The 20,036-nt window shown below is 40.1% G+C and overlaps 2 protein-coding genes across 3 annotated transcripts; both read left to right on the top strand.

The window, feature by feature from the left end:
* The first annotated feature begins 3,094 nt into the window (after positions 1–3,094).
* On the top strand, positions 3,095–16,856 carry TMEM175 (transmembrane protein 175). 2 transcript variants are annotated; one of them, XM_072360474.1, is made up of 10 exons: positions 3,095–3,441; positions 3,818–3,856; positions 4,523–4,620; positions 7,030–7,081; positions 8,273–8,308; positions 9,430–9,513; positions 10,058–10,222; positions 12,027–12,105; positions 13,985–14,126; positions 14,654–16,856. In XM_072360474.1, the coding sequence occupies exons 1-10, from the start codon at positions 3,295–3,297 to the stop codon at positions 15,315–15,317; spliced, it is 1,506 nt and encodes a 501-aa protein (XP_072216575.1). In that variant the 5' UTR covers positions 3,095–3,294; the 3' UTR covers positions 15,318–16,856. The 2 variants fall into 2 exon arrangements, with proteins under 2 accessions (XP_072216575.1, XP_072216574.1); XM_072360473.1 differs by having other exon boundaries at positions 3,348–3,441; positions 7,014–7,081.
* A 920-nt stretch (positions 16,857–17,776) lies between these two features.
* On the top strand, positions 17,777–19,659 carry ATP5ME (ATP synthase membrane subunit e). Its single transcript, XM_072360475.1, has 4 exons — positions 17,777–17,934; positions 18,060–18,114; positions 18,345–18,443; positions 19,532–19,659. The coding sequence occupies exons 1-4, from the start codon at positions 17,899–17,901 to the stop codon at positions 19,555–19,557; spliced, it is 216 nt and encodes a 71-aa protein (XP_072216576.1). The 5' UTR covers positions 17,777–17,898; the 3' UTR covers positions 19,558–19,659.
* The last annotated feature ends 377 nt before the right edge of the window (positions 19,660–20,036 follow it).

Below are 20,036 nucleotides of genomic sequence, written 5' to 3'. Positions count from 1 at the left end.
CAAAAACACTGCTTCATGATGTAGGCATAATATGCAGCAAAGAGAAATGCACTGAGATACAAGTGGAGTGCTACAACTGAAAACCATACTGGCTATCATGAACAAAAAATATCACTCACCAGGCCCCCAGCAAATGTCTCACGAGAGACGTGATGATTCTGCAAAGACTGCTGGTAAGAAGCGGTGTCTTTCACCTCAAGACACTTCCCACTTACAAGGCAGGTATGGTAGCAAAAGCTGTAACGAATACAAACCATTTAGACAAATGAACAAAAACCAATCCTCTTATACAGCATGGGGTTTTACCTTGTGGTATGCTTGTTTCTTCTGCAACTGTATATTTTATGCTGTGATATAGGTACATTCCAAAAATTGTGCATTAGATTTCCAAAAACAGTAACTGTAGAGTTTTTTAGCAGTGAGCATGAGGCTTAAGACAAGCTTTCTCTTTGGAGATGATAAAATAGTTAGGTAATCTTGAGTTAAACTCGCACAGACAAAAGTGGGATTAAGCAAAATTGTTGTTCAGTTGCAAGGATGAATGGAAAAGGCGCAGCCTAAATGTGGTATCTGAAGTGGTAACTAATATGTTACAATGAAGCAGCCACCCTAGGAAAAAAAACACCATTCTTCTGCAGGCAGAGTGATAACAGAAGACGTGGTGGCAAAAGACTCATTTTGACTTTTTATTTTTATTTTTTAACTTCTGGTCTCATTTTAATAAATCTTACAGTTTTCAGTACATAACACAAAGAAGCACCTATTCTCAGAAGAATAATTGCTCACGTGTGTGTGGAGAGCAATAAATACTTTAAACCACAGTTAATGATTATTAGAAACACCACATGAAGGCCATTAACTCACTTATTTCATTGCTTCTCTTTAGCTTCAAAGAGTTCATTATAATACTACATGAAAACGAACTGATTATACAGAGATTTATGCCTTTAGGAGGATATCACTTCTGTGCCATACTCTTCGAGCTCAAGCTGCATTTTATACAAAACACTTCATGCAAAGCATATAGAAATTTTAACATGAAGTCTTCTATAATGAATTTATGTTATTCTGCATTCTGAAATTCTTATGCGTTACTTTGTGGTTTATATAGTTTCCATTCAACATATGCCTCTTGGCATGCTTTACAATGCACAACACTGCATATACTCCAACTCTATCAGTGAATACTTAAGGTGGAAAATATGGACATGCAGAGCATAGTTAACTTTTGTTAACCTTTTTAAGGAAAAATCCAAAAGACCGTTGATAAAAGAGAGCCAGGGCACAAGGATGAAGTGGCAGGACAGGAAACATGCAGAGGGAGAAGGATACTGGAGAACAAAAAAGGAGGAACAAGAAGTTGCCTGAATGAGGCTGGAGCAAAGAGACACCCATGCAGCACAGATGCACAGAAGACAGCAGAGAAGAAAGTACACCTTCAAAGGGATCATTAGACCCTGTTTTAGAGCTATGGAGTATGAAACACCCAACGGGCTGATGTCAGGAAGCAGGGAGAGGTGTCCCCTGGGGAAGATGGAGCGTCTTTTCATAGTTCTCTTGCCTTCATTATTTTTTCAATATCAGAATCTGTAATTAAAAGTTTGAGATTTGGCAATAAATTAAGACAAATTTCCTGCAACGAAGCTGCCCTGTCCTGAGGAAAGTTTTGTATTACATTGTGGATGCCACAGCCAAGATTTGTTCCTCATGAATATGTTCTAGAAACATCAACTGCTTCTGTAGGAGTCATTTCAATGTGGCTCTTAGACCAAGCATAAAAAAAATCACTGTTGATGTCACCAAACTCAGAAAGCTGCAATGGAAAATGGAGAGACCTTTTTAAAAATGAAATCACTTCCATAGCTTCACTTTCAGTGTTGCTCTGCAATCCAGGATCTCAAAAAGGAATTACTCTTAGAGCCACAGAACTGTCTATCCCAGCTGAAGTCCACACACTGGAGTTTGCTTGTGTTTGACAAATCATTTCAGGATTACAGCAAAAGGCCTGTCCCATTTTATCTTACAAACTTATTTTTGCTGCAGTTCTGCTATTTTCTTTCACCACCTGTACTTTACTTCAACTCGCTTGTTAAAAGAAATTCAGTTTTCTGAGATCTCATGGTTGAACCATACCATGCTACCGAGGACAGGTAGGTTACTTCAGCAACCCTCAGCAAAATGAAGAATGTCCCTTGGGCTGTGGTTACAATTAGAGCTTTATTATTACAAAAACTTTAGTGATCAGCATACCTTATTGCTATCTTATTGCTAGACTTATTGCTAAGCCTTCTCTTCAGACTGTTGCTTGCCTTCCCAAAAAATCTCCAGAGGTAATTCCCTAGATTGCTCTGTGATAAGTCTCATGGCTAGCCTGTTCTAGTTCCTGACATGAGTCTCCCCATACACGTTAGAAACCAGCTGCCCATTCGCCAGCTTTACAGCTTTCTCCTCTGGCCTGTGTGCAGCCAAGATTCCCAGTTGCTGTTTTGTTGTTTTTTTTCCCCATTCTTCTTTCCAGGAAGAATGCATATCACCATCTCAGGGTGATTAGTCGTGGTAGGCTTGAAAGTTAATTTCCACCAGTTGTAGAAACACTGCAGCAGAGCCTGAGATGCAGTTGAATAGCTCACGGGTTCTTAAATCTATTGCCTAAGATCACACTGTTTTATTTCCATCTCCTGTACATAATCATCAATGACTACTAACACACTTGAATGCCAGATTTCAGCACTGCAAGACCTTTTAGCACTGACATACTTCGAGTGCTATTGAGCCTCTCCAGACAGAGTGTCCCAGCCCGGGCAGCACTGCCACCAGTCCCTGATGACCCCCGGAGAGAGCCCTTCATGTGAGCCTTCAGACCTACAGTTACCCACGCATACAGCTGCACTCCTCTGCTCTAGGCTGAGCACACCAAAGGACAGCAGCCGGTCCATACACATCTTCCTCCCCAGACCCTTCACCATTTTCATAGTCCTTTTGGATGCTAATATTTTATGCCCTCCTTATACTGTGGCACCCAAACTACACCCAACACGTGAGGCGACGCTGCACCAGGGCGGGGCGGGGCGAACTGAGCCCAGCCCCCCGGGGCCGGGCTGGTCGCCTGGGGAGGGCCGCAGTCGCAAGCCTTGTTACCCCCAAGCTCCAGGCGTTGTTTTCCTCTTTGCAGCCGCTCTAGCTGGGCTATCAACTCCCGGCCCGCAACGCGGCCAAGCCCCCGCGGCCGCCCCCGCCCAGCGGCCGCCGTGTCGGGGGAGGTACTGGCGGGGCGGGGCGCACCGCACCGGGCCCATGTCGGCTCCGCGGGCCGCTACGCCGGGCCCCGGCGGCGGGGCCAGGAAGACGGAGCTGGAGCTGGAGCTGGGGAGCAGCACGCAGACGTCGCACCGGCTGCTGGCCTACAGCGACGCGCTGCTCTCCATCATCGCCACTGTGATGGTGAGCGCCGGCCGTGGGGCCTGCGCGGGGCCCGGGTCCTGTCCGGCGGGCAGAGGTTGGGCGGGGAGGGACGGGGGCTGTGCCCTGCTTGCCCCGGAGACGCTTCCCTGCCTTACCGACCGGGGGCAGCGCCGTGCTCGGGTGCCACGCTGTGTTTACGCGCCCCTCCCCAGTCCTTCTCCCCGAGGGTGTGACCGCAGTCTGTCGTGAGCAGGTTCTGTGAACGAGTGCAAGTTCGTGGGTAGTGTTGCTCGTAATAAGTCGTTGCGTGACCCAGTGTGAGTCATTATACGACCTCTGAATATCTGCACCCTGCTGAAGTTCATTAGGTTTTTATAATGTTCTGGCTTGTACTAATAGAGCTTTGTTATTTCAGATTTTGCCTGTGGCTCACACCAAAATACATCCCGATCAGGTACCTTCTTTGACATTTTTCACTTGTCTCTTGAGTCTTTGGAAATGTACATACCTTCTTAATGCAACACCCCTCTTCCATTCAAGACCTGAACTCGCAAACCATTAGTACTAAACCTCAAAGAGGAGATGTATAGCCCGAGTTGAAAAACTTAGATACCGAAGACCTGCGTAGTTTACAAATGTCATTATATAAAGCCTTAATGAGCTGTGTAGAATATGCAGTTGTTTTGTATGGAAATAAATGACCTATCTGACTGAAACATCTGTCAGAATACATTGGCTCTTGTCTGTAATACATCATCAGTTAGAGAAGACACTTAGCATATCATAAATTGAACATGGGTTTTAAAATCAAGTTAATCGTAACTAATGAGAATAAAGATGGGAAAAATAAAGGACTACAGCAAATAAACTAAATCTGGAAGAAGCCAAAGCGCTGGGCAGTGTAAATTAGTCATTTGGAAAGACTCAAAATTCCTTTGATCACAGTATGTTTTTCTGTTCTTAAAAACAGCTGGACTCAATATTGATCATTTTGTCTAGTTTAATTTAGGAAACTCAGGCATAGTCCATGATCACAGTAAACGTGCTGCGTAAGTCTATGAGTAACAGGATTTTTTAATCTTTCATTTCTATCTGGGTTTAACTTTTTATTTTGTTTCAGAAACTAGGTGAAAGTGTTCAGCAACTTCTTCTAACAAAAATTGCAGTGTACTTGATGACCTTCTTAATAGTCACAGTGGCATGGGCAGCACATGTAAGGTAGGAAGACAGAAAAATGTTTAACTCCATTACAAAGTTAAAGAAAAGTTCTTGTTAAAAAGATGGGAGATAACATTTTTATGTTGCTGTTACATTTCTGGATTTTCTTCTGTTGGATAGTATAAAAATTTCTACCCAAAGCTGTGAATGGATGTATTTCTCCACAATGGAAACTGCTGGAAAAAGTGAGAGTTCTTAAGTTGTGAAGTACAGAAATAGAAGAACTCAGTACAGCCAGATTAAAATTTGCTTTTCTCTGTCCATAAGGGGTGCTTCTCACAAAATCAGATGTGATGTTGCAGGTGCAGCATTTTACAGTGCTATGTATGCTTCCAGCAAACTGTATCTCAGTAGTTAAATGAATATGCAGAGATAAATTAATTTATAAGCATTCACTGGAAGCAGGGCAGCAAACAAGCTTTTTCTCCTCTGCCATAGTGTTCTAAGGGGTTTTAGTCTTACAAGCAAGGTTGGCGGGTCTTGCTTCCAAATCCATTAAAGATAATGTGGATTGTGTTTTAGTGAAGTCGCTAAAAATTACCTCTTTGCTTGAACTGGAGCTCAGCTATTTGTAGGCAGATCTGATTTGCCAACCCCCCACCCAATAATACTCCCAAATATATTTTTTTCTTCAAACATATATCTTTATTGTACGCATGGCAGTGCTAACAGGTGAGATGGAACGTTGCCATTGGTCTTAGTTTGCTATAATTCCTTTTGGGTAAAGAGATAAACCTCTAAATGCTTAAGGAAAATGAAATGCACAATTAAGTGTTTTAAGTCAGATAGAAAGCTGTGAGTGGATTGTATAGTTTTAAAGGACTCGTGACCTGAAATAACATTACCCCCAGCTATAGTGTTGCTGAGTTCCTCTCAGTCAATAAAAATCAAGGTAGCTGCATCTTACTCTCTGCTCAACCAAGCTAACTCTGCAGCTTAATGGAATCAGAGCAGTGTTTGTTTGAATTCTTAAAGACATAAATGTTGCTACATTCCTTCCCTTATGGAAGTGGGTTGATCCCATTCTGGTAGAGATGCAGCCTGTAATTCAATACCTGAAACTGGTAGTTCACATCAGTGCTTTTGTTACATTGTACTTCTTGCCTGCACGAATAATTATTGAAGGATAGCCTTTACGAAATTTGGTTATTATTTGTGGAGGGTGATGGGTACAGTTGATTCTTTGTAATGCTTATGTGCATCAGGAACTTCGTTAACAAGATGTGTGGCAGTTTGGAAGAAAAGTTTATTTGCCAACAACTGTACTGTATCTTCAGGAGAAATAGTTTTAAGCCTTGATGTACTACAGGTAATCAGGCCCTAACAGCATGATCTTGACTCTGTGAGATTTCAGAGAAAATGAGGAAAATATTTTTTCACAATGGCATATATGAGGCTAAGTTCAGAGACTTTGGATGGTCTCTGAAAACCGGATCTTTTCTAGACAACCTGTGCAGTTCTATTGCTTAGATTCTGTCACAACATAGTTTAGAACCTGAAAAGTGAAAAGTCAACCTGATGACTGTATATTTGTTTGGGGATCTGAGTATCAAATGGGCTTGTTATGGTTCTTGTGCATGAACAGTACCTGCTGGTGAAAGTCTGTCATTGTTCAGGCTTCTGAAACATTTGCATGAGCACTGAGCACAGGCTATGAGAATCTGGTTATTTTTAGGCCTTCAAATGAGTTGCTAATTAGTTGAGAAATAATGATAGTTATTTTGTGGCTCTCAACCTTGTTCTGGGTGTGTCCGGTGGGAAAAAAGACAGTTATTCTGGAATAATACTGCAGTGGGAGAAAGCAAGCCAAAGGCCTACCTTGCTGCATGTCATCAATGCCATCTATGAAGTGGCAAGTCCTCCAGAAAATTGTCATTGATTCCTTTATGAGAATCATCCCCATATCTTTGGTTTTCATAAAGTGTGACACCCATTTGTAGCCCTATGCCTTGTTAGGATTTTGGTATTTGACTAGATGGATCAGAACTGCCATCTTGATTGCTGTTTTTGCAATAGAATTGGCTTGAGATAGCAGTTCATTTTACCTTGCATTAAAGGTACAAGTGAGGTGGAAGGTTAGAACTAAAGTATCAGGTGCAGTGGAAGTGTAGAACTGACACAAACACACACACACACCAGGTTGGTACATCTTATGCCACATGTCCTTCAAGCAGAAGTGAATTGCTCTGTGATTGAATTTGACTGTTCATGTCTAGCTTTTCAGATTTTTCTAGCAAATGACTTCCATGCTTGATTTAATGAGTTTTGGTAGCATTTGAATTGCTTGTATGAGTTCTGGAGCAGGGGAAGTCAGATTTCTCTTTATTGCATGTATAAATTGTATGCAGTGTTGCAATGCAGATTTTTTTTTTTTTTTTTTAATCTGTTCATAGTATGTTGCCTTGCCAGGTTGTTCCAGGTGATAGAGTTTATAGATGATGTCCTTGCTCTTCTAAATCTGGTGAGTATTACCAGGTATGCTTTGTGATTAACTATCAAGCATGTGTCACTTTTTTTCCTTAGTATGAGTCTATGAAACAGAAAGCTTCTAATGTAAATGAACTCTGCTGAAGTTCAAAGGCAAGAAAAAAATTTAATTCTTCCTAGGTAGAGCTTGTGATAGAAAGCTAACTTGCTTGTAATTTGGATGTGTTTTACTGAAAGCTAACAGAACCTCTACACTTCAGTTCAACTGGAGGAACTGAAGAGGCACTTAGGCAGAAAGATTTTCGACCCTTGTGGTCAGTATTGCTCATGTATATCCCCTTTGTAATGTTGTGTTACTTTTGGCAAAAATCAGAGCTGTGAGCTTGAGTTTCAGATGTGATTTCGGCTATTTTTCTGTTGAAATTCACTGTGGAGCGTATTTAATACAGTATTATATGGTCTTAATGCTGAGATAGCAGTCTCTTAAGCAGTGTTTTGACCTCTACTCTTTCCTAAATCTTATAAGAATTCCTCACTTATTTGAGAGTGTGTTTGTATGAGCAATGCTGCAATACCTTAGTTACTGTTAAATGTAATGGAAAGCAGCCCTGGGGTACATATCCTTGTTTTATAAAATTGCTAAAAATGTTGTTCTCTTGACAGTGCAATCATGGCTCCTTTAATTTTTATCAAAAAATTCTGAATGTAGGTACCTTAAGAACAGGAAGAGTTGCTTAAGGCATGTAACTCTTCACTAATTTACCCTTTTGAAGCAATGTCTGCTTTAAACTTTGTTGTCATTTTCTAATTTGACCTACGTTTGAGATATTTATGATCAAAGATTAATGGGTTTTGGCTAGGAAGCACCTCTTAAAGATTCCGTGTGATGCTTTTGGCAAAGAAATTTAGCAAGAAATCTGTTACAAACCACAAACAAGTCTCTTATCAGTAGTACTGGTAAGAAAGCTGTAGTGTTTTCTGAAGTAAGCCTGAACAGTTTGGGATAGGAGACATGAAAGGTGGGTTTGACTAACCCAATTATAACTGTATATTATAGTCATAGCTCACCAACTTCAGAAATATTTTGTTTGTGATCCAGCATTTGCATTTGAGTTTCTTTGCATTGCATACTGTATGTTTTGAATGATGTGATTGTTTGTTTGTAGCTTACCTAGATTTTCAGTTTTTGTTTTTTTTTTTTTTGTTTTGTTTTTCCATTTTTAAGGCTTGTATGATGATCATAACTTTCTTGCCATACACGGTAAGTACCTTTCCAAAATTTGATGTGCATTTAAATTACAGTGTTTTTTCTTTTCCTATTTGGAATGACTTTACCAAAGTATTCAGAAAACCAGGATAGTATTACTATAGTGCAAACCCAGAATCCATTGTAATAGTACATTTTGTAATTAATTTATTAATCCTTAATTTTTGGAAATTCACAACATTATGTTGTTATCTGCAACTACTGCAGACTGAGCAGAAGATGGATATTGTGAAAGAAAATATATAATCATTAAAAAGGCACAATTTGCCAGGTTTTCTTTAAAAGAGGTGGGTGTATTGAGAGATGTCAAAGTTGAATAGAAAGAATTTTGCATTTTGTAAGGAAACTAAAGCTGTGTTTCATACTGCTCTGCAGTTTTTGGTCAGATAACCTAGCAAGAATAATTGCAACTGAACACCATAATTAGCAAAATGAAACAGTTGCTTGAAATGATTGTTGATTTCTATTGTATGTTTAGAACAGATTAAATGATGGGCCATTTATTTATGGATAACTCTCTGTTATCATTAATCTACAAATAATAAAGCTGTGGTCAGTAAAGGGGCCTTTGTCAGCAAGTGTATAAAAGTATGCTTTTTTTTCTTTGCTTTCAAGCTGAAATAATTTCTATAAGGCTGGCACTGTTATCTAATACCAATTCCTACTGGCTTGTTTGTTGTTTTGTTTGTTTGTTTGTTTCTTTTTTTTCTTTTTTTTTTTCCTGTTCTTTTCACATAGTAGGACTACAGAGATAAATAAGGCCGTGGAGCTAGAGGAATAAAAGGATTCAAAAGGGTATTCTCATAGCAGGACCGTTCAATTACAGACATTTATCTACTGAAATGTTGCTAAATTTGATGCTCAGCTGCTAAGCAGTCTGTAGTTACTAAGAAGACTTAGTATCAGTGAGGTTAAGATTTACAGAATCGACCTGAGAGGAAAGCTATCTCTTCAGACACCTTCAGCTGAGATGTGTTTGTGGCTAAAGACTGTGTTTAGTGAAGCTGCACTGAAATGTAATGTGTTACGTTTTTAAGTTTCGGTGTCAAATGAAGAACACTTCATTCCTAATTGCTTCCTAACAGCATGTTTGATCTGGTTGCTTTGTCTTCTAGTTTTCCTTAATGGCCTCCTTTCCAGGGGTACCTTTTGGAATTTTCCTGTTCAGTGTCTGTGCTGTTGTCATTGGCCTTATACAGGTGAGTTATCCAATTATTTTCTCTTTTACAGACTATATTTAATTGTATGGAACTGAAGTTAGGTTTGTTAACTATGGATATAAATTGTGAAGTACTTTTTTTTGTTTGTTTGTATATTAGTAGTTTTCCAAGTTTTGTGGGTTATCATAAGTAGTACCTGTTGATGACATGAATGATTGCATTACTGCTGTCCTCTGCAGCTTCCTTATGCAACAGATCTTTTGATCTCAAAGTTTGGAATTCTTTCCTCACTCTTCAAAAGTTTTAAAACTGGTGAAACAGCAATTCACCATTCCTGCTGTGGTTCTCGCTGAGTCAGACAGCAATGGCTGCTGGGACTTAAGCTTTCTGCCACTGTTCTAAGTACTTGACGATGGCTCTGGCTTGTTTTAGGGTAGTCACTAGTTGTCTTCCGTGTCTTATTGTGAAGAATGTGGTTGAATGTGTTCTGGAATTTGTTGATTTACAGTCTTAAAGTTGAAATGCTGTGTATGCTTATATGAATTATTTTCAGTAATTTGCAATTATGACATTTTTCCTGCAGGCTGTGATAGTAGTGTATGGATTCTATCACCCACATTTATTGAATCAACAGATTCAGGTGTCTGAAAATCAGAACTTCTATAAACGTCACATCCTAAAGATTATCCTAAGAGGACCGGTTTTATGCTTTTTAGCAGCCATCTTTTCTTTTTTCTTTATTCCTTTGGTAAGTTCTCCTAGTTATCAGAGTACACTGATGAAGCAGCTTATATTCGTTGTGTTTATGGGTGTTAAGACTGTGTATTAAAATAATGATCTGTATGTTAAATACACAGATTTTCTCAGTTGCCAGTTCTGTGATGATGTAGTTACAGTCTGTACTCTGAACATGCTCAGTTCACAGAGAACAATCCCTAGACTGAGTTTGTATAGGTTTTGGAGGAATTTTTTGCTACAGTGTTTGCTTTACTCAGCCTAGGTGTTTTCAATGGTTTCCTTAAATTACTTTTCAGAGGGAGATTTTCTAAAATGAAAGTTAGCATCTTTCTTATCATTAATCAGTGTGAAAGATTACAGGACATGCGGTTCACATTGCACAAACTGAGAAGAAGTGAATATAATTCTTGTATTTGCAAGGTGTAGGAGCAAATAGAGTAAGCAGATCAGACAGCCTAATTGCATCTCAAAACAAATGTTTTTGGCTGTGTCTTGCTCTTTAGCCTTTTTCCCTACTGTCTTTATTAAGTGGTGGAGTTACTTCTACATATTTGTAGCTTTTATTTTTTTCAAAACCTCTGCTTGGAACTGGATTCTAGTTTTTAATATATTCAGTTTCCTTTCCTCTGCCTTGTTTTTTAAAGACAGATGGATTTAACTGAGTTTTAAATACACTGTCGTATCCCCAAATTTGACAAGAATTGGATCTGTAACTAGTCTTTTTTTCTTAAAAGTAACAATCCAAGTGTGAAAATGCCTAACTGTAACTGAAAATACTTCTCTCATCTGGGACTTCACTGTTATTCTCCTCTCTTGTTCACCAGTGTAATTTTTGTTTGTTAATGTTAAAAAAACAAACAAACAACAGTTAAATATTAATACAGCAACTTAGATTTGTGCAGAATCTGTGAACGACTTTTGATGCACTGGCCTGTCTTTTGGACAGAAGTAGCACACAGACTGACACAGCTTATGCAAACTCCCCCAACAGTTAGTTGGCACAGTGTGTCAGCATAATGGTTACATACTTCAAAAACAAGTTCAGGAGATGGATACTTATATCATGCTCTTTTTGGAGGGAACTGTTGAGATGTATTTGAGTTTCAGGGTGTTGGAGGTATTTTTATAATAATGACACTTCACAGAGATGCCTAACATAGGTACAGCCTTCATCGAAGGCATAAGGGAACCAGAAGAGATTCAAGCAGTTTCATGAAATCTGTGTAGAATAGTGGTCAAAATCTGCAAAGCACTTTGTAATTGGGAGTGTCTCTCACAGATGTTTTTGTGTTCTCACTTAAGAAACCCTTATACTTCTCTGTCACCATCACTCTTCTTTCAGTGCAGCTTTCTGAGCACTATAAAAGTGATTTGACAAAAAGAAAGCAATTGCAGGCTTGGTTTTGTTATTTTTTTCTACTTGTGAAGCTATAGGCATTCCCTGATCTTATTATTACACTGTTATCCAAACACTTTTGCCAGTACAGTGCAGGGGTGCTTAGGAGGTTTAACTGGGAAAAGTAGAATTTCAGGTTAAGTGACAAATGCCAGGTATCATTAGGAACATGTGGTGGTTCTCTAACTTCCTGTTTTAGCTTGGTTTGCTGATGTTATTAAATTAGCTATCGAAAAGTGTTAGTATTCAGGATGTGCTTGTTGATTTCAGAAGTTATTTCCACACCGTAAAATCACAGTTTGTTTATTCTCCATGAGATTATAGCTAAGGATTGTGAATAATAGTTTCATATTAAACTTAGGGAGAAATTTATGTTTTGATTAGTACATGTAAACCTCTTCATTTTTCTTTTCCATAGTCTTACTTACTTCTTGGGCTCGTAATTGTTTTTCCACATCTTGGTCGATTCATAACATGGTGTAAAACCAAGATTGTAGGTGAGTAACAGAGGGAGTGTATTCTGATATTCAGTTTCTAGATTGTCAAACTGTTATCCAAACAGCATGGAATGATGTAACTTCAATTCTTCCAATCTTAGTCTTAGAATATAGTGATTTGGGGAATGTGGAAATTTTATTTAGCTGTGTTTCCAGTCTATCCTCAGCTGCCTCCCTGCCTTATGTTTTCTACTAGATTTGTATAACATGTGTATTACAGCATCAGTTCTGTAAGTGAAACCTCTCTGGTTTGTTCTGAATATCACACACACAGTTACAGAGCAGTGGCTGCAGGCTTTCTATCTGTTTTCTTTCCTTGTAGGCCAGTATGAGGACAGAAAAATAGAGGAAATAAGCTCTGTGCCAGCATGACTTTCTTTTCAACAATCCCATGTTCTCTTGCATCCAATAGCACATTTGAGATTCTGGATTCACAGAATCACCAAGATTGGAAAAAGCTTCCAAGATCATCCAGTTCAACCATTCACCTCCTATCCATGTTTCCTCAGTAAACCATGTCCCTTAAAAATAAGCACATATATAACGAAAACACTGCTAGGATAATTAACTGTTTAATATGTTATACCTTATTAATCTAAGTGCTCTGGTCTGAAAGTGTAAATTCATGTATCTTAAGTCAACATAAAAGCATACTGCTTTGCCTCATGGTCTTGCTTAGGTTCTTTCTGCCCCCTTGTGTCAATACTAACAATTGCATAACCGTATAAACAGCCAGATAAAGCTCTACTGAAACACCCCTGAGAAAAGACCTTGCCAGAAGATAGTACCATGCAACCTACTCAGTTTTTTGAAAGTAATATTTCCCCTTTGAAGGCAAAACTGACCACAAGAATACCATCAAGATTCAACAAGATTCACTTCTTTGAAATCAGAACTGTCTAGTTGAGTTAGCAGAATAACGCCTCTGTGCCTCCACTGCTCTTGTTTTGCCCTGTAAAAGTCCATCTTTTTTTACTGCGAATGGGCACTTACTTTGACCCTACTATGCAGCAACAGTATTTGGCAGGCAGAAAAGCTCTGAAACAGCAAAAGACATATGCTCAGAGCTGGAGAATAAATGTATACAAATACTGCCTTCTGCAACAAGGACACTTCTGTCCACAGTCAGGCCACAGCTGTGTTTTCTCACTCTTTTCAGGTGGCTAACACAATTTACTGCTCTAACGATTCACATGTTCACACTTCTTTAATTCATTTCCTTCTTCTGGAAGCTGCAGGCCTTTTCTTCATTGAATATATACTTGTGAGGTAGTGCAGCTTGGCTAACTGGGCAATTCAAAGCCCAGTTGAACATACAGAGCCACATCTTTTGGGCAAAGACTGTTTTTATTTTAATGCGAATGGTTTGATGTCCCCATGCAGCCCCAATTCTGCACTGAGTTTTTTTTCTTCCAATACAGCATTTATTATCTATTATCTATTATTATTTATTATTAACCTACTGCTGTTAGGTTATTCTGGGGTATATAGCACAGCATCTGAACTGAGTTTTTTGACCATGAAGGAGAAAAAATTGACTTTTCTGTTCCTGAAGCATTTGTCCTGTTCGGGGAATGCCACAACTGCAGAAAAAATATGATTCTATGAAAAAAGGTGGAATGACTGACTTGGGTGGATGACTGACTTTCTACAGAAAGATTTTGTCAGGTGTGGTGAAAGATGGTAGGAGGGAGGAGGGGAAAGACAGTAGGCGGGGATATCATGGCAGCTTGGTTGTTCTTATGTTTATATATATATTTATTTTATTTTATTTTATTGTTTTTAATTTACTTTTTTAAAAATTTCCATTAACTACCTTGTTTTGTAACTTCTGATTTTGTCTGTCTTTAGTATAAAAATATGCTGATTTTTTTTCCAGGTCACAGACATGAAGAGGAGGCAAGCTATAGCTTAGAAACCTTTAGTTTTTACTTAAGTGAGCCTCTGAGTAAGGAACGGGTAGAAGCATTCAGTGATGGAGTCTATGCTATTGTAGCAACCTTGCTCATTTTGGATATATGGTAAGGCTTTGTGCTGACTCTCACAACCTGTATTGTTAACTGTAATATCAACTTGTAGGTAATATTTGAAGAAATAAAGCTAGCTAAATACTGACACTAAAGTCTGCAGCAATGACCTTAAGTATAATTTGCTGGAAAGTTGCAGAGCACAAACAAAAGATATTTACACCTCCTACATTTCAGCACTTGTGATCATCAGCCTATGTAATGTAGGTTGGGGACTCTTGAAGAACAAAACTTCCTTATACTTCATTGTGTTTTCAGATAAAATACTTTTATAAGGAAAAGCTGTTTAGTCCCGGTGGCAACGTTATTACATTAATCTGAAGGAATTCCAGTTTACTTTCAGATCTAATTTATATGCAGAACTTCTATTTGAAACGCCCATGCCGAGTTAAAAATTGGAGAACTACAGAATGGATGGCCGTTCTTCTCTATCTGCTCAGAGTAAAACAACATAGAACATTGTTGTTCCAGGTGTGTTTTATGAAATGTACATGAAAGTAAAGTAAGTTTTCTCTCCACAGTGAAGACAATGTTCCTGATCCAAGAGAAGTTGGGGAGAAATTTCATGGAAGCCTTCTTGAAGCTTTAAGTGAATATGGACCAAACTATCTTGCCTACTTTGGCTCTTTTGTGACAATTGGTCTCCTGTGGTTTGTCCATCACTCACTTTTCCTGTATGTAACAAAAGCTACACGATTAATGGGACTGCTTAATATACTTTCATTGGCTTTCATTGGTGGTCTTCCGCTGGCTTACCAGCTGACTAGTGAATTTGCAGAGAAGTCACACAATGAAATAGAAGCTATTCAGGTCAGCTGTGTAATTACTTTCTTTGCCAGCATATTTCAGTTTGCAATATGGACTACAGCCCTCCTCCATGAAAGGGAAACACTGCATCCTTTTGCTAGATACGGTGGCAAGGAGCATGCCTTCATGTTTGCCAAGCTGGCTCTCTACCCTTGTGTGAGCCTTGGAGCCTTCTTTCTAACATGCTTGTTAAGTGAATTTAGCACAGAAATTTTCCATCTTATGCAGATTGTAATTCCATTTGCTTTTCTTGCCTTGCGCATTTTTGTTAGGATTTCTTTAACTGTCATAAAGTCTGTGATGTCTCTTTCCAGGCGGAAGGTTGTATTGTTAGAAGAAGAGGAGGCATGTTTGTCTCCTACTGAAACACGCTCATAAATTTCCATGCAGTGCATGTGAAGATAAAGCATTAATTTCAGTTCTTCTAACTCATGTTGTCTTGCTGTGTGATCTGTATATTGGTCTACATTAAAGCCTGTGTTAGCCATAACTGGAGCATAGTTTAATTTTAGCTGGTCATGCTTAAAACCCTTTCTGCAAAGCTAGTAACTTGGGGTGGGGGGGGGGGGTGGGGAACGAAGGCAAGAGTAAGTGGCAAAAACAAAAAAGCATGTTCCCCCACCTTGAAAATTAAACATCTGGGAAAAAATGCTGCTTGAAGTGTAACTGCAGTGATAATCATTGAAGGCATACACAGATACCCAGTAAAATGCCCCATCTCTGGCGTGCAGTAGTCAATATGAAAACCAAACATGGGTATAAAGCTGGTTATGATGCTATAAAATAGGAAGCAAGGCTTGGCAGATGTGATGGACACCTGGTTTTCTGGGTAGTGTATAATAGGACATTTGTGTATACGGATTGCTGGTCTCTGCTCTCACTTCTTTTTTTCTAAAGTCAAAAGCATCTCTTCTCAATAGCCAGTGATCATTTTCAAAGATCCTCTTGATCAGTTTTGAACATCTGTTTTGAGTGAGTTGTGTATGCAGTCCTCCAGGCTGCTTGAGTGAAAATTCAATTATATTCTTTTTAAAACTGATGTATTTAAAAATCTCATGGAGAATAAACAATGGCTACACATGCAGGGTTTGAACTAGCTTTGATGTCTCCTAAGGAAGAAGTTTGAAGAGCTGTGAGACTAAGTAAACTTGTCTTCAGTTTTCAAGCAGCTGTACATCTGAAATGAAAGGCTTGGATTTCTCAGGCTTTCAGTGTCTGTTCTTATGCCGTAGAAAGGAACCACCTTTTGTTCACGTGAAAACATGCTACTGTATTTTGATAGAATGTGAGACTTTCTTGACATGTGTAAGACTTCTCCAATGGACAAGGGAGCTGAGCTGGTCTTTCACAAGAGGCTAAATAAGCAATAGTGAAACTCATAAGGAACTAATTGGTAGAAGTTCCAGTCCACTGGACATTGGTATTTTTAAAATTTATGTGCTGATGCTCAGACTTTCACCTGTGGATGGATAGCTGTTCAAGAAGGAGCAGGCAAATTCATCTAGGCTCTGGCTACCCTCTGGAAGGCTTTATGTTGCTTTTTGGTATAGGCATATTAGTTTGTACTTTGAACTTAGTGCCTGATAACCTTAATGCCTTGTTTAAAAGCATTTGGGGGATTTTGGTGTTCCTCTTAGAAAGGAACAACAAAAACAATAATAGAAAAAAAACCAACAAAGTGCTGCAGTAAGTAGTGCTTGGAATAATTATAATGAAAACAGATACTTTCAATTGAGATCACTCTGAAAGCATTTTTGTTTTTGGTTTGAAGCACCTTGGTATTACATGCTTACTGTAAGATATACCTTCAGATATGCAGGAATTTTAGACCTGGTTGAGGCTAAATGACCTGCAGTAGGATTCTGTGTTATGTATTGCTGTTTTTTTCTGCTAACTAATAAAAGCACTTTGGTTCTATATGGCTTTGTTTCTATGGTTCAGTTGGCACATAAGCAGTGAATATGTGTGTTGATAATAAATTTCAATCACTGATGGAAATAGCAAAGCTTCCAACCCTTTATTTCTGCTCTGTAGATGACATTTGAATCGAATCTGATTTCCACCTAATATCCAACCTAAATCTCCTTTCTTTTAGTTCAAAACCATTCATCTTTGTCATACAAATATCAGACCATGTAGAATGCTTTTAAGCTTCTGACAAGTATTAGAATGTCAGAGTGATGTCTCCCCAAAGCCTTCTCTTCTCTAGGCTGAGCAAGGGTGGCTGGCTCCCTCAGCCTTTCTTCATAGGAGCGATGCTCCAGCCCTCTGAGCATCTTCATATCTCCTCTGGACCTGTTCCAACAGCTCCCACATCCTTGCGCTGAGGACCTCAGGCGGCACACAGTGCTGTAGATGCAGACTCATGAGGACAGAGCAGAGGGAGGACGATCTTGTAACCTATGCAACTGGAGGATGCTTTGCCCCTTTTGCTATATCATCTGTGCATTCTTGCAGTTATTCACTTCTGAAAAGCTGGACTTGTCATCCAAAATTCAGGAATAAACTCATTAAAACCAAGTGGTGTTAGTGAGTAGACATTATTTACTACATCAGAAGCACGAGGGATTATTTCCACACTAACCGTGTATACCCTGAACAAAAGACCTGAATGTTATATATGTTACTCACGTTACATATGCAAAACGTTTCCCACTATTTCCCGCAGAAACATTAGCAAAGGGTTCTGCTTCCTTGCACACGCTCACTGATTTTGCGCGGGGGTCTCAAGACGCTCGGAGATGAAGGAAGCAGTCTTTCTCTTCATGCCAGCAGGCTGCCCTCCTCTAGTTCCTTTGCAGGTTGGCAGTCTCACAGCGATACGCTGAACGCGGCACCCACGCTGACCCGGCACGGAGGGGCGGGCGGGAGGCGGGCACAGTCGCGCGCAGGACCGACCTTCCTTCCGCCGCTTCCTTCCGCCGCAGCCCCGCTTTCTGCCGCCAGTTCCGCCGCCAAGATGATCCCGCCGGTGCAGGTCTCCCCCCTCATCAAGGTGAGGCCGAGGCGGCCCTTGCCGCCATCTCGCTCCGTTCCGCACCTCTGCGGGTCGGGTCGGGCCGGGTATGGCGGCAGCGGCGGCTGAGCGCAGGGTGCGCCCTTGTCTTTTGCTCTCCGCAGTTCACCCGGTACTCGGCGCTGCTGGTGGGGATGATCTACGGCAAGAAGCGATACGGTGAGTGCGGCAGCCCTTGGCCCCGCGGCCCGCTCCACCCCGCCCTCCCCAAGGGCACCTTGAGACGGCCGCCATTTCCCTCCCGCCCCGGGGGGGAAGGCCTCCCGTGAGCGGCTTTGCCGCACCTCCCGTCTTGGTTTGTGTTTTCTTTCCGTTTGTGAGTGAGCTGGAGCCGCAGAGCTGCCCCTAGCCTCAGAAACGGTGTTTTTAATCGTGTGTGTTAATGACAGACTACCTAAAGCCTATTGCTGAGGAGGAGAAGAGGATAGAGGCGGAGGAGAAAAAGAAGCGCGAGGAGCTCGAACGGATTGCAAAGGAGCTGGCAGAAGGTGGGCTCTTGGGTTGGATTGCTCACCCTCCTGGGGATATGAAGGGCAGCTGATGTCCAAAGCCATAGGCCCTGGACCACTGCTTCTGTCCACAGCTCACTTGGCAGTGCCACTAGTGTCACTAGTGTAGCTGTAGAGGTCAACTTCACTTGTGGTGTCTATCATGTCAGGACTGTTGAAGGTGGTCTGCTGGGGTCAGGACTGCTGCTTTTCTCATGCCCGCCATGCAGCACTGCTGCAGCAGCATGCTTTCTTTTATCCTTAGGATTATTTCTTTAGTCCCCCATGCCTTTTGAATATGTACAGAATAGCGTGCTGAGAGTTAAATGGACTTACAGGAAGGAAGAGAACTGGCTAATAACCAGTTGGTGTAGCTTCACAATGGGAAATACTGATATTCGTACTGTCTTGAAAAAAAGCTAACATTGAACAAAACCCTGTGAGAAAACAAACTTGAGTGAATTCCATATACATACATACAATCAAATATTCAAGTTGTTGAATAGTTTTCTTTATTGGAGATAAAGCTCTTTTGTGTCTTGAATATGTAGCTTTCATTGAACTTTATACATAAACCTTTCAGATATTTTTATTTAGCTGAAGAATTCAGCATTTTGGGGGATAGAGGCTGGGCTGCAGGATTGGTTGTTAATTTAGAAGTGGATTTCTGTGGTTATTTCTTTAGGACGTATCAGGTTGGCTGTCAGTTTCCCAGCAGTGGCATGGTACAGTTCTCCAGTAAGAAAAGCAGTTCTTAGAACTTGAATCAGTGCAGTGCAGCAGTTGAAGATTGTTCTTCCAAAATGGATAAATGGCAGCATCTGTGCTAATGACTTTCTGAAATGGCAATTTAGATATGTCCTGAAAGTTTTCACTTAAACAGTAAGCAAAGCAAAAAAACTTGCCTTTACCCTACAGCAATGAAATACACTTCAGTCCAGTTAGCAGAAGCAGAAATTACAAAAAAACAGCTGGAAAGAAATGTCATATTTAAAGCTAATCTTTGATCCCACAAATGTTTTGTATGTTTTAGTATTGCTTGGGAGTTACGAGTAGTCCTAACTATATTTGTTTTTCTTCCCTCCTAGCATCTGAAGATTCCATTTTGAAATGAACAGAGGATTGGATCTCAATTTTAGATACATGGCTAGGCTCTGAATGGTATAGTGGTTGATGGTCTCCGCATGTTACACTATCAATAAAGTACTTAACAACACTTCAGTTGGTATTTTTGACTAAATTGCGCAGAGCAGCAACAGAAATATTTACACAGTGTCAAAGGTTACAGTGGCCAGAAGCTGACCATCACAGCTGCTGATGAAACAATCTCTGTACTCCTCCATCAACAGAAATGCTCTCCACACTGGTTACACCCAGGGAATGTTGTGATCAGGAAATTAATAGGTTTTAAAACATATCGGAGTTCATGGGGGAGGCAAGCATTTTGCACTGGTTACCTGTACCTTTGTTTTAACTGGCTCAAGTAGAGTGTTGCTGTGATCTTTTTTCAGCCTCTTTACTGCAGTGGAAAATGGTACAGCTCTTGCTTTTGACAGTTGCAGTCAGATTTGACCTTGTTTTGTCAAGCTGTTC

The sequence above is a fragment of the Excalfactoria chinensis genome, chromosome Z (genome assembly GCF_039878825.1).
Source record: "Excalfactoria chinensis isolate bCotChi1 chromosome Z, bCotChi1.hap2, whole genome shotgun sequence".
Taxonomy (NCBI): Eukaryota; Metazoa; Chordata; class Aves; order Galliformes; family Phasianidae; genus Excalfactoria; species Excalfactoria chinensis.
Note: the sequence above shows the minus strand (reverse complement) of the source record. Positions and strands in the feature narration are given on the sequence as shown.

What these genes read in the sequence shown, in the direction of transcription:
- TMEM175 (XM_072360474.1), top strand. Translation starts at nt 3,295, where the DNA reads ATGTCGGCTCCGCGGGCCGCTACGCCGGGCCCCGGCGGCGGGGCCAGG. An exon ending in GCATGGGCAGCACATGTAAG is followed by an intron (nt 4,621 to 7,029) that starts GTAGGAAGACAG and finishes TTGCCTTGCCAG; the next exon opens with GTTGTTCCAGGTGATAGAGT. An exon ending in TTGCTCATTTTGGATATATG is followed by an intron (nt 14,127 to 14,653) that starts GTAAGGCTTTGT and finishes TTCTCTCCACAG; the next exon opens with TGAAGACAATGTTCCTGATC.
- ATP5ME (XM_072360475.1), top strand. Translation starts at nt 17,899, where the DNA reads ATGATCCCGCCGGTGCAGGTCTCCCCCCTCATCAAG. An exon ending in AGGTCTCCCCCCTCATCAAG is followed by an intron (nt 17,935 to 18,059) that starts GTGAGGCCGAGG and finishes TGCTCTCCGCAG; the next exon opens with TTCACCCGGTACTCGGCGCT. An exon ending in TGCAAAGGAGCTGGCAGAAG is followed by an intron (nt 18,444 to 19,531) that starts GTGGGCTCTTGG and finishes CTTCCCTCCTAG; the next exon opens with CATCTGAAGATTCCATTTTG.